Source organism: Neophocaena asiaeorientalis, unplaced genomic scaffold, assembly GCF_003031525.2.
Source record: "Neophocaena asiaeorientalis asiaeorientalis breed wild unplaced genomic scaffold, Neophocaena_asiaeorientalis_V1.1 scaffold60, whole genome shotgun sequence".
Taxonomy (NCBI): Eukaryota; Metazoa; Chordata; class Mammalia; order Artiodactyla; family Phocoenidae; genus Neophocaena; species Neophocaena asiaeorientalis.
Window position 1 is genome coordinate 531210 of NW_020173721.1, and position 23665 is coordinate 554874.

Genomic DNA, 23665 nt, shown 5'->3' on the forward strand with positions numbered 1-23665 from the left:
TGTCATTGTGATTCCAGGAAATTAATCACTTTCAGCACTTCAGGGCCCATCAGTTGCAGGCTTGAAAACCCAAGTTTAGAGCTTGAGTTGGTCTTGACTTTGTTGTTCCAGCCCCCGCCAAGTCTCCCTGTGGCCTCAGATTCCAAAGTCCATCTCAGAGCACGAATGCCTCTGTGCTCCAGACAGAAAGCTTGGGTTGATGCCTGATCTCTTATGGAGCCTTAGAGGGAGTTTGACTGGGCATCTCAGAAACCAGCTTCTGAAGGCCATGCCCTTTCTAATTTCATGCTCGTGACATTGTGTGTGTGTGTGTGTGTGTGTGTGTGTGTGTGTGTGTGTGTGTGAGAACATACGAGGGGTGACAAACTCCAATGCCTCCAGGTTAGAAACATAGCACAACAGACCCAGACAGTGAGAAGCAGGGGACACTGGGACAAAGTGGACAGTGGATGCCCTGCTGTAAGCCCATGAATTCAATTAAAAAAATGCTGCAGGCCCCACCATCCACATCTGTGGCCTGCATACAGTCTGAAGACTGCCCATTTGCCTTCCTTTTCATCATGGTATCACTACTGGCCGTGATATGATGCCAGCAATCTGAAGCTTATGACTCAGCCATCCCCCATTCTTCAAATAAAGCCACCCCCCTTCTCCAAATCTGTTCCGTGTATTGAGAGGGAGTGAAACATGGGCTCTGGAGCAGCCTGGCTGGATCGGAATCCTCCCACCCCTCTGGATATGTGACTTTGGACAAGTAACTAACTCAGTATGTCATTGATAGGACATTGGAGTTCATACACATTAAAATAGTGCCTGGCTATTAAATATTGGGCTTTGTACTATACCTACACTGAGTTACCTTTTACTTTATAGAATCATTCTGCGTTAAAAACAAAAAAGTTGAAACTCCCCAATGAGTTTTTTATCAGCTCCTCTAGAAGAAAAATGGGCATGGAATTAGATCTTAAACGGCTCCTGCAGGGGTGCAGTGAAAGTCCCGGATGAAGGATGCTAAGATCAGTGACCCTTTCAGTCATCTGGCCTGGTTGGACAAGGAATCCTTCCTACATCATCCTGAAGACCCCCACCTGAGCTCACATCTGAGCTCAGATACATCTAGTGCCCAGAAGTGCACACCTATGTGGCTGCCTTTCCATATCAAACAATGGCTACTGGATAGTGGATGTAAACATGTGTTTTTAATGTCATTTTAACAGGGCAAAGATTGTTAGTGTAATAACAAAAGACATTGTTTAAAGCTTTTCAAATTTATCCACATCAAATATTTCTGTTTTTTTATATTCCTTTTTAGATCTTTTCATTATACATATATAATTTTACCATTTAATAATGATTTGATCATCATCACTTGCTTAATTATTATCCAGTTAATTTTATATATTCTCATAAACATTTTCTATTTTTCTAGAGGTATCAGAATGATCCATTTTAAAGACTACATAATATCTTACCAAGTTTAGTACTATTAATATAACAAACTTTTTCAACATTTATGTATTTTAAAATGTAATGCATATTTTCATTCATTTATATATATTTTTTAAATTGTGTCTTCAGAAGCATACCCCAGGAGTATATTCTAAGTCAAAAGGGGATGAATATTTCTGTAGCCCTTGATACGGACTCTGCTTTCCAAAAGGTTTATGCCAGTCCGCCTGTCCTAAATCCATATAATGGTGTCACTACAGACTTACCAGCGTTGCATAAGTCTTTTGCATTATTTTTGCTAATTTAATAGATGAAAATAGTATTTCATTGCTTGTTTGAACCAATAAATTCCACTGATTCCAATGAGTTCTTTTTGGAAAAACAGAATAAATTAGCAGAGAGTTTCAAATATATAAGAATAGGATCAAGTGAAAATCCATGGAAGAATAATATATGTGTAGGGTATTACTTTGAAAGGTATTTGAGCTTTCCAAACCAAATGAAATTTTCCAAAAAGATTAACGAAATACAATTTCAAGTTTTTTCCTAGAAGTCAAGCTTTTTTTTCTGGAATAGAACATGTCTCTTTGCTACTTGTTCAGGAACTTTCTGACCCAGCTTAAGTAGAAGAAGAATGCTCTAACAACCCATGTCTTGGTTCCACTGGAAAGTGAGCTGGGATTTTGTGTTTCCTTGCAGCCACTTCTGACAGCCCAGCAGTTAGCCTCTGCTGTCACCGGTGTGAGGCCGGGAGGCACGCCGGCTCTCAGCCAGCCTGTCCTCATCCCCTTCAGCATGGCCGGACAGCTAGGAGGGCAGCAAGGGCTGGTCCTCACACTGCCCACTGCGAACCTCACCAACATCCAAGGGCTGGTAGCAGCAGCTGCAGCCGGAGGCATTATGACTCTGCCACTGCAAACTCTACAAGGTAACCCACTGTGTCTCTGTGTCATGTAGGGCTCCATCCACTGGCCTGTGCTCTCTGAAGTGGACAAGTGCCCTGAATGTTGAATGTAGTTCAGAGCTGCTTCCACCATAAAGGCTATGAAGGGCTTATGTAGGAAGCAAAGTTTTCAAGGTGTCTGTGAATCCTGAGTTTGCTCAAGCCATGGGCTTTATCAGTCCTCATGTCTTAATATTGACTTGAAACCTTTCAGGTCTTCTGGAAGCATTTATGAGCAATCATTGCATGACACATCAAAAACTTAGGTGTAAAGTGATTGTGATGTTATTTGAGGACCTGAATTATAATCTCATGAGTTCTTCACTTTAGCCATCTGCAAAGAAAGGTTAGACATTGCTTGTTTGTGTGTGAAGTGTTTGGAACATTTCAAATACAAGGTATCATTTGGAATAATTAACTTATTATTTTTCTTACTAAGTATATTTTAGTTATAATTATTAAACAAAAGTTATGTTATTTGAGGTCATATTTTGTAATGAGAAAAATAGACATATATAGAGCTCTTATCTTATGTAATCATGGGCATATAATAAGAGTTGGACTCTACTCAGGAAGAGTAGTTCTCTTGATATCACGAAGGTTTTAACTTTTCTTTAAAAGATTTGGTAACACTGACTGATAGACTGATTTACGAAAGACTGTCAGAGGAAGAACTATTATGATGGAGAAAGAGCTTGAATATGATGAGGGTGCCTAAAAAAAGGGAAGACAGATTTATTTTGGACTGGTCAAAGAGGTTGTTTTCTCCACTGATATAAATGTTAGCAATTAATTTTTTTTTTTTTTTTTTTTACAGAGTGAGAGTTTGGTTGGGCAAGTTTTCATAATAACAATTTAAAGTACTTTTTTAGTTGGTCATAAGTCAGGGGTCCTTATAACCTATTAAAATGGTCAGAGTGTCAGTCCATAGATTAAGGAATAGACCAAGTAAGACCTGGTTAACTCTTGACCCAAACTTCTTTAGACGCCCTATGTTTTAATATCCCACCCATTGTTGCCACTTCTTGACTTTCACTTTAATGTTTAAAACAAAGTCTCTCTTATACCATTAAGTTGTGCCAAGAAACCTGCCATTCATAAATCATGCATGTCTGGGACACGCTAATGCACAAACTTTGCTAGTTTCAAATCTGAGAGTGCCTGGGAAGCCAGGATCTCAAGATTAAGCAAATAACGCAGGAATAAACAAGGTGAAAGCAAAAGCAACAAAGTGTAGGGAGAGGCTTTTTAATGTAGGTGGATGATGAAATCTTAATGAAGAAACGGGCATTATCAAAATGCAGGCTTCCATTTGGAACATTTGCCCTTATGGGAATATTGAATGTTATAAATAAACATGAGCTCACAGAGCTCCTAGGTTATGAATTAATCCTGCTTGGTTAAAGTGGATGCCAAAGACAGAGTCCAAAAATCCAGGCTTGTTATCTCTTTATTAACGTTTGGTGTTCTTAGGATTTTAGTACCTGATTATTTTTAAGGGTTCAACATGAGTGACTGGTCCAATGTGGACTTCCATCAAAATTTTCTCTCTTTTTAAAAAAAATATCAAATTTAATATTAGTTTACAGTTTGGAATTTGGTTCTTTTTGGCACCTTTGGTTTCAGAAAATGAATCCTAATATTGGTATCCTGAGTAAGTAGTTTCAGTAAGAGTACTAGCTCTTTTTAATCCCCTGGTGCTTCTCACACAATTTCCCTATTGGCCTCATCTTCAGAAGAGTATTGGAATTGATGGTCAAGCTCTTGTCTACTACACAAGCACAAGGGGCTATCTCTCCCTTTGTCTCCATCTTTGAAATTTCAGTGATGCTAGAGGCAAGTCAGGAGGTCATTATGAAAACACCTCCCAGCTGCAAGTCAGCCAGTTATAGGAAAAGCTTCCTAGTTATTCTTAACCCTCAAGCTCTTCCTCCAAACACCTTTTTTCTTTGATATCCTTATGAATGAATCCCAACTCCTAAGTTACTGTTACGGTCCAGGAAATTTCTCCCTTCCAGTTTCCTTCAGCTTTTTGTTCCTTTCATATCTTCCCACATAAGTTCTTCACCACCCAGACCTCCTTAGTCTGAAAAGGGACCAGCCATCCTGGTTTGCCAGGGACTGGGGGTTTTCCTGGGGCCTGTAACTTTCACCATTGAAACCAGCAAAGTCCCAGACAAACCAGAAAGAGATGGTCATCCTGCAAAAATTCCAAGGGCAATAAGGATGGGAATCAGCGAAACGTCTCATCTCTGCAAGGTGTCCAAGATCAGTGTCTGCCACCTGAAGGACAATGCTGATCCATCATCTTGTTGGCCAGCAGACAACCCAAGGATGATCTCACCGCCTTTCAGAAACCTACTGTGGCCCTTAACAATCCCCTTGGCCATGTCTACAGCTTGTGTAGCTCCCCAGGTTATGTCATGGAAGGTAGTGGGACTCAGGATGGTGGGCGATGGCGGTGGCCAGAAAGTCATCTGCAGGGGTCCTGATTGACTTTGAGACTGAGCCAGTCCTAGAAGTCCTTGAGTCTCATCCTTTTTCAAGGGTGGTGTTCCTGTAAATGGGTTATAATACCTGAGAAGGAGTCCTTACACAAATTTATACAACCGGCAGGGTAGAATGCTCTGCCCCCTCCCCATGGCCTGCTTCTAGACAATGAAAATGGAACCTCGGTCCAAGGCTTTTAAGAATCTTTTAAAACAACCAGTAAGTCTGCCCACCTATATAATAGCTAGCCCACCTTCTCGCGAGATTTTACAAGACAGATTTGATTGGTCAGTGTGAGGGGGAGGGACTGAATGTTCAACACTTCTGAAGTAGGACCTGTTTCCATAGGAGGCACTTAGTTCTGGATGGTTCCCCTTTTCCTCATTGTGAAGCATTAAGATTTTATTCACGAAATAAGTCTGCCAACTGGAATTGTCTTTGATTATTCCCCAACTTTCCTGCCCAGTCCTTCAGCCTAGGCATTCTTCTAGCTCAAAAGCCACAATTTTGCTAAGAACAACAACAAAAAATGACATCAGTTTCTTAATGGCTTGGAATCCCAGGAATAAATTTTCAAGTATCTTCCTCTTTACTAAAGGGCTTGAGAGCCGGTTCATTTATGTTCCGTATCAAGTGACATGGAATAGCTCTCAGAGCCTTGGAGGCCGTGATCCCTGCGTGTATTTTAATGAGCACTAATGACACGTTACACGAGAGCAGCTCCTCTCTGCTCAGGCAGCGGGGGTCCCATCTCAGTCTCCTTCTCTGTGCATGGTCCCCAGACGAGCGGCATCAGCATCTTATCAAGGCTCCATCCCAGACACCCTGAACAGAATCTGCGTTCTTAAAAGGGGGCTCCTATGCACACTCACGTTTCAGAAAGCCTGCTCCAAGGAGCTTTTTCAAAATTCATTTGGCGCTCCCCCACTATCTCCAGCAGCGTCCTCCAGACTCCCAGCATCTTAGGGTCACCAGGAGCCATGTGACAGTGATAAGCACCGTCACTAATTCTCCTGATCTCCCTCACCACCCCAGGCCTCTAAATGATGATAATGACCAAAAGGAATAACTTACTTGAGAACGTGTCTGCTTCTGTCAGGAGAAGTATATCTCCAACACCAAGAGGTATTCCCTTGCATAATTAAAACACAGGGAAGCCCTTGTTCTGAGATTTTATCCAGGAAAAACTTTGCATCCTGAAAAAGAGACCACATAGCCCTGCAGGAAACCTGTCTGCACAGGCTGGGGATTGTTTTCCCATTTTCGTCAGATCCTTGAGAGAGAGAGAGAGAGAGAGAGAGAGAGAGAGAGAGAGACAGAGACAGAGACAGAGACAGAGACAGAGAGACAGAGAGATGCACTGCTGTCTCATCAATTATAGTGTCTTGTTGTAAGGAAACAGACGGGAGTGAGGAGTTAGAAATCTCACCAGCCCTGCAGCCCAGCCCCAGGGAGCCTGGGACAGGTTTGGGGATTAGAGAGTCCAGCAGAGTCCAGCCAGTGAGCCCACAGGCTGCAGGCTGTATCATTGTCCCCTCTGAGCAGGCAGGCATCTATCCCTGCTCCCTGTCTCCTCTCTTCCATGCCTCCTCCTGTGACTCTTCTCTACCAAGTTGGTTGACTTTCAGCTAACCCACAATTTTGGTTCACTCACATTCCATTCTGTCTCCTTGGAGTCCATTCATCTTCCCAACTCGTGAACCTCTCAGGAACTCTCAATTGCTATCTCTCTCCATCATCTCTATCTTTACCCCTATCTCCACGTCTGTCTAAAATTCAAACTCCCCAAAACTCACATTCCTGTCAGGCTGAGCCTTTTCATTTTAGGCTGTCTACCTGGTCAGACTAGAGCTTGACTGCCCATGTTGAAGTCCAATCAGCTTTAATTTGGCCGGGGGGCGCGGTGGGGCAGAGCCAGGATGACGTGGACCTCCTGTGGTCTGAATTTGGAGGTGCCAAAGCTGGAGTCTTGGTTCTGAATATTTTAAGGGAAATCTTTGGAAGTCCTGGCTGGGGTGCAAGCCTAGAAATGCTCTAAACTCAGATAAGACCTAGAAATAACCTACTCCTCAACACCCTGTGTCCTTACCCGAGGTAGGTGTGGTTTTTGTGTTCTCTCCTCTCTTACCTTTGCAAGCCCTTTCCCCTTCCAGGTAACTCCCACCATCACTACTCGGGGTCCCTCCATTCCTGGAACCTTTGTCTGTCCTGTGCTCACAAGAATTTGGTTTCAGGTGCCTGTCAGTAAACCCACACCTGTAACATAAGATTTATTATGACCATAAACCTCAAAGAAAAATGACTAAGGTTGCTCTGTCACATATTTTATAAACTCCCTTAAATCAGTGTCTCCCATTTCCTTATTATTTGAAAACACAGATAGCTGTACTAAACGTGTAATTTGCAGTTGTCCTAGCATGGGAACAAGATTGTTATTTGATGTGGCAAGATAAAATCCCCATTATGGAACTCATGCAAATGTGTTGGAGTTTTGGCCTTTTTTAGATGTAGGCAGAAAATGTAGATAAAAACAACTTCCACACAAGAGACAACAACAGCAAAGGGCTTAGTGGGGCAGCAGAGGTGTGTCAACTTCTGGGACAGAAAATTCAGGTTAGAGGCTTTTTCCCATAGCACAGGCCGAGATAACCCACTTATCACTTCAGGCAATGTAAATGGTGAATATAAATGTGCTATGTAGGAGATTTATATCAAAGTGTGAACATTCCAGTTAAGTCAAGCATAACATTTAAATTAATGACCAGAAATACATTAGAAAGTGCTGCTTACCCTCAACGTGGAAAAGCATTTAGGTTCAAGGCAAGTTGGAAAATCAAGGCCAAGGATGATTTTCCTGCCTTTAGCGGTGGCAGGAAACCTGGCCTGGTTTTTTCCACCTCTCCAAATTAAAGTCTGTAGAGGTTGAAGTATGTAGGGATCATTTTAGGGGTTAGGAATTTCATGTGCAAGAGACATTACAGTGCCTTTTTGTTTGTGTTGTTGTTGATTTCATGGAGGTATCGTTTACATGCAATAAATACATGGATGTTAAGTGCACAATCCCATGGGTTTCAATAATTGTTTTCACCCATGCAAACTCTACCCACCACAATCAATACAGAAAACAGTTCATTATCCCCAAATGTTCCCTTGTGTCCCTTTGTAGTCAGTGTCCTCCTTCCAGCTAGGCAAGCCCTGATCTACTTTCTGTCATTATCAATTAGTTTTGTCTGTTCTAGAACTGCATATAAATCGATTCACATGTATGTATTCTTTGGTGTCTGGCTTTTCATGCTCAGCATAATATTTTTGAGATTTATCCACGCTGTGGATTTCAGCAGTTTCTTTTCATTTCCCAGAATTGTTCCATCGTAAGAATGTGCCACAATTTGTCCATAGCCGTCCCCGCATCCCAGGAGGCAGACATCGAGAAGTCCCCTCCCCTGGGGGGAGGGGGAGGGGTCCTCCAGTGGGCGTTTCTTGGAAAACACCCTTGGCTACGGTTCACCTTGGCCCTTGGCTACACCCCTGGGGAGATTCTCCTCTGTCTGTTACCTTTCTTGGCTACATTTGAAGAGAAAGTTGAGGAATATACCTTTCTTTGGGGGCTTCCTCAGTTCATGCACAGCTTATGGAAGCTTGGGAGCTGAAGGTTGCTTGAAGTTTCCAACAGTTAAAGATTTGTGGCTTCTTTGGGAATCTAGTTCCCTCAGAAACCATGAATGCTTCTGACCTTTCTGCTTCCAGTCAGTTCCATGTGCCAAAATTTTTTCTAAGACATACTTCTTCAGTCTAATTTATTTTACTTTCTCAGCCCCACACTTCCCTCTTCCAATTCAGTCGGCCTCTGTGAAGGCCCCGTGACCTCCTTGGTGTTCTTTAAACATACTCCTACCCAAGGGCCTTTGCACGGGCTGTTCTCTAGAAACTCTGTTCCCAGAAAGCATCAAACCTCCCTCCCTCCTTGTGCCAGCCCCAATACTCCAGTTTCCCCCTCACCTGCTTTCCTTTATCTCCTTTGTCCATAATACTTATTACCCTCTGCATAACCTTAAAAATCTCAAAAATGGTTGAGTCTTGTTTTTCCTTGCTTTTTAAGCACTTAGTGTCATGCCTACTGTGGCATGCGGAGAGTGGATGCAGCATGGTGATGCTTGGCCCTGGGGGTCTAGAGGAGGTTATCTGCATATAATGCGCTTATAATATGTATTGTTTGTGCCTGGCAAGCCCTGTAATAGGCATCTTTGTTTGGTTCATCGATGTGGTCCAAGAACTGGAGCAGTGCTGGCTCAATGTAGGTACTCAATAATGAATGATGGATGGATGGATGAGTGAAGATACATGCACGCTAATGTTTATAGCATCACTGTTTACAATAGGCAAGACATGGAAGCAACCCAATCAACAGATGGTTGAATTTTAAGAAGAATATGTGTATACATACACACACACACACGCGCACACACACACACACACACACACACACACACACACACACACACTGGAATATTACTGAGCCAAAAGAAGAATGAAATAGTGCCATTTGCAGCAACATGGATAGACCTAGAGAATATTATACTTAGTGAAATAAGACAGGGAAAGATAAATATCATATGATGCAACTTATATGCAGAATCTAAAAAATAATACAAATGAATGTATATGCAAGACGGAAACAAATTCACAGATATTGAAAACAAACTTGTGGTTACCGAAGGGGACAGTGAACAGGGGAGGAACCAACTAGGGGTATGAGGTTAACAGATACAAACTGCTCTCTCTATAAAATAGATAAGCTGAGTAATGTTCCATTGCATATATGTGCCACATCTTCTCTATCCATTCATCTGTCGATGGACACTTAGGTTGCTTCCATGTCCTGGCTACTGTAAATAGAGCTGCAGTGAACATTGGGGTGCATGACTGTTTTTGAATTATGGTGTTCTCAGGGTATATGCCCAGTAGTGGGATTGCTGGGTAATGGAATATTACTCAGCCATAAAAAGAAACAAAATTGAGTTATTTGTAGTGAGGTGGATGGACCTAGAGTCTGTCATACAGAGTGAAGTAAGTCAGAAAGAGAAAAACAAATACCATATGCTAACACATATATATGGAATCTAAAAAACAAAAAAAGGTCGTGAAGAACCTAGGGGCAAGACGGGAATAAAGACGCAGACCTACTAGAGAATGGACTTGAGGACACGGGGAGGGGGAAGGGTAAGCTGGGACAAGGTGAGAGAGTGGCATGGACATATATACACTACCAAATGTAAAACAGATAGCTAGTGGGAAGCAGCCACATAGCACAGGGAGATCAGCTCGGTGCTTTGTGACCACCTAGAGGGGTGGGATAGGGAGAGTGGGAGGGAGATGCAAGAGGGAAGAGATGTGGGGATATATGTATATGTATAACTGATTCACTTTGTTATAAAGCAGAAAATAGCACACCATTGTAAAGCAATTATACTCCGATAAAGATGTTAAAAAAAATAAAAGTAAAATAAAATAAAATAGATAAGCAACAAGGATATACTGTATAGCACAGGGGATTATAGCCATTATCTTATAATAGCCTGTAATGGAGTATAATTTGCAAAAATACTGAACCGCTATGCTGTATGACTGAAACTAATATAATATTGTAAGTCAACTATATTTCAATAAAAAAATCAGTAGTTCATTGAGTGAAGAGAAGTACAGAGAACATTCAGTGTAGAGAAGAGGAATGAGGAACACGGATGCTATGGAATTCTGTGGTTGGTTTGGTTGTTGTTGAAGTGAAGATCAGGAGTCTGAGATGGTAAGAAATCAGACTGGAGGGTCTTGTATGCCTTTCCTGTGCACAGTGAGTACATATGCATTATCTTTAGGTGCATTTGTCTCTAAGGCTTTGATATGTTAGAGACAAATGTACCTAAAAACAATGCAGTTACGCTACAATATTTGCATGGTTACAGGTTTGTGTTTATTTAGCTGTGCTTGTGTGATTCCAAGGATTCAAAGCAGCTTGTAATGTAAGAAGCATGAAAGACAAAAGCTCTTTATTAGAAAAAGAAGAAACCTAGACAAATGTTTAAAACTAGAGGATAAATCAAAGGGGAGACCCATCACATGACGTAGTTTCCATTATCTGACAGTAAAAAGAATCACACCAGCTCAACCAGAAATGGGCTTATTTATTTTTGTTTTCGGTTTTTTACTAAGTTTATTCATTTACTCAAGAAATACCTATTGAGCTTTCATCGCATTCTAGGACATGATCTTGACTTGGGATATAGCAGTAAACAAACCAAAGAGATTCCCTAAAGGCACTTCTGTGCTTGTGTGGGGAGTAAAGCAGTGGAAGGATGAAGGGTGTCAGGAGTGGGGACATGATGTGTTTATACAGGATCATCAATTTTGGTCCCCCCACTAGACAGAGCCCCAAAGGACGTGGGGGACTAAGCCGTACAATGTCTGGGGGAAGCATGTCCCAGAGTGAATCCTAGGTGCTTAGAAAAGTTAATGATACAGGTTCTCAGTGAAGAAATATCTGACAGCCTGATGGACAGGACGTTTATCTTTTAGCTTTCCCTCAGTTACGCTAGAGGAATAAACAGGCACAGAATCTCAGTGAGGGGCATGGAAGGTTTGTTTTTTCTGTTTATTTCAGCATACATGGGGGCTGCAGGCGGGCAGTGGTTCTGCTGCACACCTTCGTTCTGGGATCCAGGCTGAAGGGGCAGCCCCTCCCTAGGACGGGGCTTTCTCATCACAACAGGAAGACAGACTAGCAGAACCACAGTGGCTCATAAAGCTTTGGTTCAGAAGTGGTACACTTCACTTCCCCTCACATCCTGTGAGCCAGGCGGGTCACCTGGTCAACCCCCTGCCAGTGTGAATAAAGATGCTCCTGAGGGGCGGGAGGAAGAGTGCGTAATGGAAACTGTACTACAAGGGGCCGTGGTGTCCAGCGGCCATCGCCTTAAAGATCCATTGCGTGAGTATTTGACTTAGGTGACCTTTAAGTTCCCAACACTGAGATTCTATATTAGATGAACCAATTAGGATACATGGACCATCTGTGTAGTAGCTTAGAACATAGCACATTAACAGTGTCTTAAAGTAGCAGTATTCAAATGATAAATACAAAAGTAGACAGCAAATATATGGAACAATTGGAGATTATTTAACGTAGCAAATGAGCACGTATAAAAGTACAACTCTATTTAATGTAGCAAATGAGCACATATAAAAGTACAACTCTGTTGATGTAACATTCAGGGAAAGGCAAAATTATAGGGACAGAAAGGAGATCAGTGGTGATCGGGGACGGGGTGGCAGGAGTCGTTGGTAAAGGAGCACAGGGATTTAGGGGCTGATGCAACTGTTCTCTAACTTGATCCTGGTGGTGGGTACATGACCCTATGTGTTTGTCAAATTTGGACAGCTGTAGACTAGAAAGGGTGAGTTGCACAGTACATAAAATATACCTCGATTCTTTTCACAAGAAGAAGTAGGTGGATGCTGCGGTGCTTATGAAATACCAAGAAAATACTAATTTATTTTAAAACATTAAAAAATGTGTGTGGGCTTCCCTGGTGGCACAGTGGTTGAGAGTCCGCCTGCCGATGCAGGGGACACGGGTTCGTGCCCCGGTCTGGGAAGATCCCACATGCCGCGGAGCGGCTGGGCCCGTGAGCCATGGCCGCTGAGCCTGCGCGTCCGGAGTCTGTGCTCCGCAATGGGAGAGGCCACAAGAGTGAGAGGCCCGCGTACCGCAAAAAAAAAAAAAAAAAAAAGTGTGTGAGTACAAAACTGCTAATGGAATGAAAACTAGAAAAAGCTTCATAAAAACGGGAGACTCCAGTTCTCCCAGTAAAGAAAGCATTAATGGCTCTGTTTCTCAGATGCAGAAGTTAACACTAAAATAATAAAGATTTAAAACATACACAATTTGATCCCAGTCATTTAAAAGAAGCCCAAACATACACACCTCACAGAGAGAGGGGAAGAAAAATACTATAAAGTGCTACTGGTCGACTCTAGACAGTGAGAAATTATGGGTGATTGCTTTCTTTCTTAAAGTTTCTATTGTAAATATTATTTCACAATTAGAATGCTTTGAATTCATGAAGGTGCAAAGCTTTGAAGTCATACTCCAAACAGCACTCTTAGCATTGACAAGGTTAAGTCTCTGGATCTGTGGTCTTGACCTTCTGACCATCTTTTTTAAAAAGCATCTCTCAACTCAAAGTGGATTAATTCTCAAACTAAAAACAATACAACCACAGAGAAACTCTATGCATTCATTATGTGTGAGCAATATTTAATATTATGAGGTTGCCTTTAAACGTGTAGATCTTATTGATCAAAGGAGAAAGTGTGGGCCAGGAGTGGGTGGGGCATGGGAACGTGTACTGAGTATTCTGGTTTCCTTCCAGAAGGACGAAACAATTAGGTGGCCACGTGCGCTACCTTTCCTTGTGATTTACTTTTGCGCTAGTCTAGCGATGCCCACACTCAGAAGAAAGTCACATCCCCAGCAGCATGATGTACATGACAACAGAGGTCTAATACCACTCCCAGAACGAGCAGTGCTGTACCTGCCACAGACACGAGAAGAACGGGCTCTGCCTTTCAGTATGCAGTGATTTCTCAGCCTCTGGTTCGTGGCTTGCTGTCTCAAAGTCCAATATTCAAAATACCTAGAGCATAAATTCATATTTGCAGTGTTATTCAGAAGAGCCCCACATGACACACCATACAATAATACCAAATCCGCCATAAAGAAGTTATGAAAAGTTGTGCAACGTGTCTTACTTCGACAGTTTTTCAAACCTCCATATCTCCGAGACTTCAGACTTTTTATTTAAAATACCTGAAGAGCTCGTTCTGTAGTACATTATCCTTGAAGCAGGCTTCACTGAGGCACTGGGGCATGGATTAAACTGGGAGCACATGAATGAGAAGTATGACTAATATAGTGTGTATTTAAGAGATACTGTCAGTGGAATAAAGCATTGTCAAAGGATAATGGTTTCCAGCTGCCACATAAATGTCAAAGTAAAGCCAAAGCATTTATTTTCAAAGCAAAAGGCAGGGAAGTAATGTGATCCCCAGTTTGCACGTAATAAGGATGTAAATCCATCAGGGTTCTTGATGCCATCTATCAATGTGTCTACACTAGGATGTGCAAACTGGATTAGATTCCAAGCCAGACTTTAGAGTGCTCTTCCAAGATGGCTGCCACTAGAATAGCGCAGATCCCTGAAAAAGGAAAAGACCACTTGAAATGCTTCTCAGTCTCCCTCTATTACCAAGGATGAGAGGGAACTGGGATTGTTTGTTCCAATTTCTTCTGGCACCAAAATAAAGAGGACTTCTGTATCTGAGGGAAGTGTGTGGTCCAGGAATGGGGAGGTATTGAAAATAAGGAAATGGGAGATGGTCTTCCATTCCCCTCTGCCCACTGTCTAGAGAATGGAGAGCTAGTGCTCTCCAAAAAAGTCCTGTCTTCTCTTATGTGTGTAATACGTTCAGGACAGATTCCCAGTGAGAGGGTACAGCTATTATTTCTCAGCTCCCTCTAGGGAAAAGCCAAACCTCATTTCCTCCTGTGAACCATGCACAAAGATTGATTGATCAATTTCACAAAGACTTACTAATTTACCAGGCACTGTGGTAGGCACTCCAGTCTAGTTAGGAAGGAGGCTATGGCAGTAATCCAGAAGAGGAAGGGTCCTGGTAGCAGTGATGAAGAGCAGAGGACTGATTTAAGCGACATTAACAAGGTGGGTTTGGTAGGACTTGGGGATGCATTAAATGTGGAGGAATCTGAGGAAAGAGAGGGAGATTGTTAGTTGAGTTTGACGTGACTAGTTCAAGTTTCCTGTGGAAAATTTAAATGGAGATACCAGTAGCCAGTTGGAAATACATGGATCTAAAACTCAGAATGGGATTGGTGCTAGAGATCCTATGTAGAAACCATCAACAAATATGACCCTGCGTGGTGGTTACAGTAGGCATGACCCGGGAAGGGAAGAAATTTCTGGGGGAGAGGAGATTACGGAAGGAGCACAATTCAAGCCATTGGAAGAGGAAGAAGGAAGAGTTCCCAGCATGTATGATTGTTCTGCTTCAGGTTTGGCTGGGGCTCCTGTAATTCTCCGTGTTCGGATCCTCTTTCATTGGACATAATCTACACATTCACGTTGGCGCTTTTGATTATTGTTTACCCCTAATACAGCCACAGTGCCACAAGGAGGAGCCAGAAAAATGTATCTGTCAGTTTGCTTTTTATCTTCTAAAGACATGCCAAGTTCCCATGTAGAAAGAAGCTATTTTAAGAGCTTGTACATGAAAGCTTCAACAGTGTTTGCTCTTTGGCTGAAAAGTTAGTCAGTTGATTTAAATCTATTATTTAAAAACGTAGCTGTAGCCTTAAAATCTCAAAGTGAGAATGTTGGAGTCTTTTTTCCTTCCTTTCTTCCTGTTAAAGCACTTTGGGTCATGCCTACTGTAACCACCACGCAGGACAATAGAAGCAACATGTTGTGCTCAGCCCAGGTGCCAAAGAAGAGGACATCTGAGCTTGGGAAAAACTGTAGTTTACATAATGTAGTTTTAATTTTGGGAAATTAATCTTGGAAAATTTTGTCTGACTGTGAGCAAACTTAACCTCCAAAAACATTTTGTTTCCACGTTCTCCTTTTCCTTTGGTTTAGTGTCACCTTCTCCCAAATAATATTAATCAACTATGCTCACCAAGTTTATAGCCCAAACTCAGAAAGCAAAGAAAAAAAAAACAGAACTGGGGATGGTTGCCATTTGTCACTAGGTTAGGATTAGCACGAATATGCAGGTCCATTAACACACCTTTATGCATCTCTGTTCCCCTGTGTGCCATTATTTTAGAAATCCTTAGCAAAGCATGTATATATTCAACATTTGACATAAGATAATTTGAGTTTGCTGTGTTTGGAAAATAATTCACATGGGAGAAAGTTGCATTAAATAAATAATAGAGATAAAATGTATACTTCCATATATTTCAAAGTTAATGTCGCTAACTTACAATGGAATGGTAACATGAAGACACAGTGCTATAATTTGATTGATTTGCTTTGACAGCAGCCAAATAATTGAGAGTGAAAGGTGTCAGCACAGATGAAATATTATATAAGCCATGTTCAGAAGGCAACCCCAGCAGCTGCAGCAACTGGAGTTTTATTTCCTTTGATTCTGAACTGGTACTCGTCTCCAGTTTATTATGAAACCATGAAAGGTGCATGACTTCCCCAACTAGGGAGACTTTTATAGAGAGGCTAGAAATAGAAGTTTGTCAAGTAGTTGAACAATGGATGTAGACAAAAGGACAGAAGATGGTTGCAGCGTGCTGAGTTGAATGATAGCCGCTGTTCCCTTTCTTTTGCAAATTGCTGCTCTCCTGCATTTTACCTCATTGGGAAGTGATTCTGAGTCAGAGCAAATATTAGATCCCATTTCCCAGCTCTTTGACAGGAGATGGGTAAAAGACACCGGTGTGCTTAGCACCATTTCTGAGTCTGGTTAAGGGACATTTACTCAACTGAAAATCCAAATGCCTGGTAAGAGTCAGATTTGAGGTGATTAGTGAATGTAGAAGCTGAATGGTCAGGGGAGGATTAATTAGGAGAAAGGCTCTGTCTGTAGGTGACCCTTGAGCACAGCGATTAACAGAGCGAGCTATGAGTCACATGGGCCTGGTTTAATTCCACCTCTACAGCTTGCTGGCTGTGTGATCTGACTTCTGAGATTTTCTTTTACTTGCTTACCTCCGATATTTTATAGGGTTCTTTTAAGGATTAAATGTGATACTGTATGTAACATACCTAGGGTAGTGCCTGACACTTAGTAAATGCAAAATGAATGAGAGCCACTTTTATTACTTAGAGCTGCAAAGTTCAATATGGTAGCCACGAGCCACATATGACTACTGGGCCTTTGAAACGTGGCTAGTCCAAATCGATATAAATTTGCTGTAAATGCAAAATCCACATAATTGCCAAATATATCATTAATATTTTTATCTTGATAACATGTTGAAACTGATATTTTGGATATATTAGGGCAAATATATTATTAGAATTAATTTCACCTGTTCCTTTTTACTTTATTAATGTGGATACTAGAACATTTTAAATTATATATATGTGTGGCTCACATTTGTAGCTCAAATTATACTTCTTTTGGATTACACTAGCCTGGCCTGGAGTCTCTCTCTAAATCTCTATACATGTGGCATGGGTTAAAAGAAGTGTTCATTAAAAATAAAAATAATTAGCATATAATTAAATTTTGTACCCCCAGGCAGAAAATCACAAAGGATCCTCTTTGATATCGAAAATTAGAGAGAACATATTTTGTAGATTCTTCGTTGTAGTTTAGGAACTGCTTAGGATTTTTATCTATAGAGAGAGAAAAAGGATACAATTTTTATGAGCAACTTTCATTGATCAGAATCTAAAATTCTCTTTCCTTTTCAAAAATTATTATGCTTTGTACTTTGAAATATAGAAGAAATATATATTATATATATATATATAATAAAGTGACCTAGGATTAACAACTATTAACATTTTGCCACATTTGCTTAAGATCTTTTATCTTAAAAAAAATGGAACATTACAGAAGCATTATAAATAATGCTAAGATCCTCTCCTCCTCTCTCCAGTCATTCCATGGCATTCTTTCCCTCCTAGAAGTAACCACTACCCATCCAGTGCATTCATTTATAAATTTACTACATATATATATACACATATACATACATGAAATACATAGTATTATTTTGAATGTATTAAAATTTTACATAATGGTAGCACACTCTAGATATATTTTATTATCTTGCCTTTTTCGTTCAGATTTTGCTTTTGAGATTTATGCATGTTGATACATGTAGATAGGGACATACTAGAATTTATTTCAATCATCTTATTTTGTGAGGTTTTTTTAAACCATATTTTTCTCGTTTCTTGCATTCTAATGGATTTATCATGTTTTCTTTTTTTATTGACGTATGATTGACTTACAATATTATATTACTCCCAGCTATACAACATAATGATTTGATATTTTTATACATTAGGAAGTAATCACCATGGTAAGTCTAGCTACCATCTGTCACCATATAAAGTTATTATAATATTATTGGCTGTATTGTGTTTGCTGTATATTACATACCCATTATCGTGGGGTTCTTTTTTCCCCCACCTACTGGATTAGAAGTTAAACATCTATTTTTATTCTTTTAGTTGTTACCCACATATTTTAAACATCTGTTTGCCTTAAAGAACCAAATCAGTATTTTCATCTTTCTTCCTAAATGACAGTTGAAACTTTTTGATCATCTCCTACCTTCTATTTATTATTGCCCAGTATTAGTTATTCTTCATATTGTTGTGTTTACAAGCTCACTTAGCTTTCATTGCACTTGCAAATTTTTTCTTTTTTTACTCATTGTTATGTCTTATATCCCATTCCTTCCTTCCAGAGATTTCTGATGCTTTTAATGATTCTTTTGTCTTATTTTTATTATTTAGCTGGACTTAGCATTATAAGTTAACAGTTATTATTTTCAGTGAATGAAGAAATTATGTTCTGTGCTCTATTTTTGCTGTTAATATATTGTCAGTTTAACTGTCATTCTTTCATAGATTAAATGTCTTTTTTAATCATGGTTGATGTTAAGAGTTTTCTCTTTTTCTTTGGGATTCACCAATTTTACTATGAAAGACCTTGGTATGAATTTATTTTTATTTATCCTGCTTGGAACTTGTGATTCCTGACATTTCAGTTGTTATTCATTCTCCCTGATTCTCTCAGTTCTCTGCTCCAGGAACTCCTACTACATGTACACTGTCTTCGTGTCTCTTAACCTCCTTCACATATTTTCTCTCTTTATATTTTGTGCTGCATTTGTGTGATTTCTTTAGATCTATCATCCAGTTTGCAAATTCTCTCTGCAATTATGTTTAATCTTATGTTTAACCATAATTTTTTTCATTTTAAAGTCTTTATTTTTCACTTCTAGAAGATGTATTTGATTTTTTCCCTTATGGTTTCTCTCTCTCTTTTTTTTTTTAGTTCTCTTTAATCCCTTTAAATATGCTTATTTTATAATCTTCTTCAGACTGCCTTTTAGCTTAAGTGCCTGAGGAGCTAATTAATTATTGCTGTCTCCCTCTTCCTCAGAGTAGAATATTTCCTTACGTCGTTAGTAATTTTTGTTTTTATTTTGAACTCACTTTAAGCAGAGAGTTTTTCTATGAAATCCTTTAAACTTTGGGTTTAATACCTGAGTATTGCTAATAAGAGGCTTTGCACTTGCTTCTGCCAAATGCCCAGTAGACTTCACGAATGATCTCTCTGCTAGGAAATAGCTGGACCAGGTACACAGAATAAATTTAGACTCTAAACTATGATATAATCAGACCAGGGTTTCAATTTCTCACATTTTTCCCTACGCAGAGCCTTTAACAGAAACAAACATCTTTGTTAATTCCCTGGGCTAGTGAATGGGGTTTGTCTCATCTCTTTTCAGTGCTGGGGCAGCCCTTTCAGGGTGCTGGGTTTTTATGAAGGACTCAGTTCAAAAAACTCTCCTTTCATGGGCCCAAGGTCTCAGATTCCCTCCCTGGGTTGGTGGCCAAACATCAGCCCCAGGCTGGCCAGGCCTGTACCCATGCCTGCTCTCCAGGGAACCAGGGGTCAGTTAGTGATCTCACTGTTCTTGATTTCTGATGCCTGAGAATTTTCCTTTCTGCCTGTATATTTAAATGTTTGATATATTTTATCCATAATTTCTACATATTGGAAGCAGGAAGTTTGTCTGTGTAATGTCAGTCTAATAATATTTTGCCATGAAAAGTCTCTTCCTTTTCCTTTTGTCAGTTTCTCTAGGTAGATCAAGTCTGGATAACTAATCCTTAGCAGATAGATAATTCCTAAAATTTCAAGCATTCAGTTACATTTTGTAGTGATTTAAATCAATATTTTTCTGGAATTTCAGAAATTTGCAAATATCCTTTGTGGAACTACTAAAAATTTTTAGTAAGAAAACAACAGGCTCATTACAAATATATCTAATATTGTGCTCTAACATTCCCTCTGGGATATTCTTGAGTAATAGGTATATCTGTGGTTCTTATTAAACAAACCAAATTCTGTGTAGATGCCCAAGGCTACTCAGCTAACCTTTGGTCTTGAAAATAAGTAAACAGCAGGGATCACAAATAGGTTAAGGAATTTGTCAACTTCAGAAAAAAGCATACATGATATTTTTGAATTTTAATTAAAATAAAATTTAATTTATTAATAAATTTATAATTTATTAAGGGTGTGGAAATTAATTCTGAATTAACTTCTTCATTTAAAAATTTAAAAAATATTTTTATTTTGAAATACTTAAACCATAAGAGAGGAGTACAGTGAATAACAAAAGAATACTTATGTTCCTACCCCAGTATTCCATCAAATTCTAACATTTTCCCCTTCTTGCTTTGTACTGTTTCTTTTTTTTTTTAAACATCTTTATTGGGGTATAATTGCTTTACAATGGTGTGTTAGTTTCTTGTACTGTTTCTTAAACAAATATTGCAAATACATTTGAAGCACTTTTTGTAACACTCCCAGATCCCAGTTCCCTCCCTCTTTTTTTTTTTTTTTTTGGTCTTTTATTTATTATGGTAAAATATACCACTGTAATCCTTTCTTTAGTTTACAATTCAGTGGCATTAAATACATTCATATTGTTGTGCAGTCATCACCACCATGATCTCTAGAAATTTTCATCTTTCACAATTGAAACTACACCTGTTAAACAATAACTTCCCATTTACCCCTTCCCCCCAGCCCCCAGCAACCACCATTCTACTTTCTTTTTCTATGAATTTGACTACTCTAGTATTTCATTTAAGTGGAATTATACAGTATTTGTCCCTTTGTGACTGGTTTATTTCACTTCGCATGTCTTCAAGATTTATCCACGTTGTAACATTTGACAGAATTCCCTTCCTTTTTAAGACTAAATAATATTCCGTTGTATATGTATATTCCACCTTCTGTTTATTCATTCATCTGTTGATAGACACGTGAGTTGCCTCCGCCTTTTGACTACTGTTTAATAATGCTGCTATGAACATGAGTGTACAAATAATCTGTTTGCCCCTGGTCTCAATTATTTGGGGTGTATACCCAGAAATGGTCTTGCTGGATCATATGGTAATTCTATGCTTATTTGCTTGAGGAGTTGCCATGCCACTTTTCATAACGAGAGCACCATTTTACATTCCTACCAACAAAGCACAGGGTTCTAATGTTCTACATACTGTCCAATACTTGTTGTTTTCTGTTTTTGTTTCCTGTGTTTTGATAATAGCCATTCTAACAGGTGTGGTAGCTCATTGTGGTTGAAGGAGCATTTTTGAGAGAACAATTAATTACCTAATGACTTTTCCTGATATTACTTAATCACATTTAGGTATAATTCCAAATTTTAAAATAACCCTAAGGAGAGTATACACTTTAGCAGTTGCCTAATTTCTGCTTCATGTGCTTAAAATGGTAAATATTATAGTTACAGTATTTATATAATTGCGGTTGGATTTACATTTTCAGGTATATACAGACGTGTATATACACAGGTGAACACTAGCAATATTTACCAGGAAAGAAGTGTCTGTGATGCAAATGTTCTTTTGCTGTTGACTTCCATTACAGTTAAATATTTCACTGGACAAAAAAAATATTTACCTATAGGTAAAATGAAAATTTTCCTTGAACAAGATTTTCAGGTGGTGGCCTGCTCAGTGAAACATGCTGACTGTTGGAATTCAGTGGAGGTATTCTTTGAAGAGATTCAGGACTTAAGCGATAGTTCTCTTTTTCTTTATAGCGTTTTCTTTTCCAATATTGATATCTTCCCTGCCTTTGAGTGCTATCTAAGCTCCTTCCTGAATCATAAGAATTTCTTCCATGCCAGGGCATTGCTCCTGCTTTGAATGCCATGAATGTTTCTACCATACTTGTGCTTTGGTCTGGTGGGGACTACTCTCTAATTAATTGGAGTATGATGTTTACTTTTCTAGTAAATGCTATGCTCTAGTTCTTGTTTTACTGTAGCCTAAATTTTTATCATTCAAGGCTTCAAGTGATATTTTTAAAAGTATGTTCATCCTCTACATTAGCATTTCTATCCAATCCTATATTCCTAATAGGTTTTCTAGACATTTCTGGTTCATTTTCATATGTAATAGATGGAATTGTTTAAAGTGATAACTACAGTTAGCAGAGCTACACTTTACCAGCAAGGATTTTTTGGTTTGTGTTTTGCATTTTCATAATATACAGTCTGCTCTATACTCTGGCAGAGAGCAGAATGCAGGATAAGGTAGGCAGGTCGCCTCAAAGGAAAGAGCCAGTATACAAAAGCCCCTCGAAACCATAAAGTCATTGATGCTCATAAAACTATATTGCATACTTTTTTCAGGAGATTAATGAGTGGGTCATAAAATAGCATTAATTTTTGGCCAAATTCCAGGCAGAAAGTTGTGTTTCCCAGGCGATGCTTTTCCAACTGGAAAAGACTTGCTCTGAGAATATTTGCAGTTCAAAAAACACTAATGCTATCACATTTCTTCACTTAAAAAGTAATGAGAGAATCAGTAGCTATGGAAATGGCTAACCTATCCAGCCTTCTGTGGCTAAACACCCCACTTCATGGGGATGAAGATGAGGCGCTTGGGGCAGGATGCTATTAAGAGTACACGGGGTTCCTCTGGCCTCTTCCCAGCACACACATCTTAGAGCCACGGATAAGTGTCTTACCTGATCCCAACTAGCAACTTGAAAATATAATTTATGGGTTGTAAGCCTGACAATCTTATGAAATGCAAACCAAAAATACCAAAAAATCACTGCTACTGGAAAAACAAATAACAATTGATCAGCCCCCAGCATCTCTGTAATGACACATTGACTCCCATAGTGAGTACAGAAAAAGGACATGCCCAATCACCATCACAGCTTTTCAGAAATTCTGGGAGTCCCTCAGTAGAAGCGACTGAGTCTGTAAGTGCAGTTTTCCCACTGAAACCTGGGACAGACTTCCATGCTGCTTGTTGCCTCCTGAATGTTCCAGAATATTATGTGATCATGTGATTTACGGATTTACAGTCATCTGTCAACTGTATTTTAAAAATGAGAACTAAGAGCCCTCTCACCTGAAATATTTCATTTGTGTTCACATAAAAGTACCATTTATGAATTTAAAAAAACTTTAAACCACTTTGAATTTCACACGCTCTTGGAATACATTAGGTGTATTATCAAAGGTAAAAACCTATTCAATTTAGAATACCATTAAAATAATAAACTTTTAATTAAGGAGCTAAAACTCCAAAAGGGACCTGTTTCATGATGATTTGGGGATCCATAATCTCCCAGCTCTCTCCCATATTATTGGTTTTTATTAAATAATTAATTAATTTATTTATTTTGGCTGCATTGGGTCTTCGTTGCTGTGCATGGGCTTTCTCTCTAGTTGTGGTGAGCGGGGGCTACTCTTCATTGCAGTGCACAGGCTTCTCATTGCTGTGACTTCTCTTGTTGTGGAGCACGGGCTCTAGGCATGCAGACTTCAGTAGTTGTGGCTCGCGGGCTTAGGTTGCTCCATGGCATGTGGGATCTTCCTGGACCAGGGCTCGAACCCGTGTCCCCTGCATTGGCAGGCAGATTCTTAACCACTGCACCACCACAGAA

The 23665-nt window shown here is 39.6% G+C and overlaps 1 protein-coding gene across 2 annotated transcripts in view; it reads left to right on the plus strand.

Annotated features, from left to right (window-relative positions):
* The window catches only part of POU6F2 (POU class 6 homeobox 2), a 356161-nt gene that overhangs the window by 109932 nt on the left and 222564 nt on the right, over positions 1–23665 (plus strand). For both annotated transcript variants that reach the window (XM_024750655.1, XM_024750656.1), the window contains exon 3: positions 2149–2377. In XM_024750655.1, coding sequence (XP_024606423.1) covers positions 2149–2377 — 229 coding nt within the window. The remainder of the gene's footprint in view (positions 1–2148; positions 2378–23665) is intronic.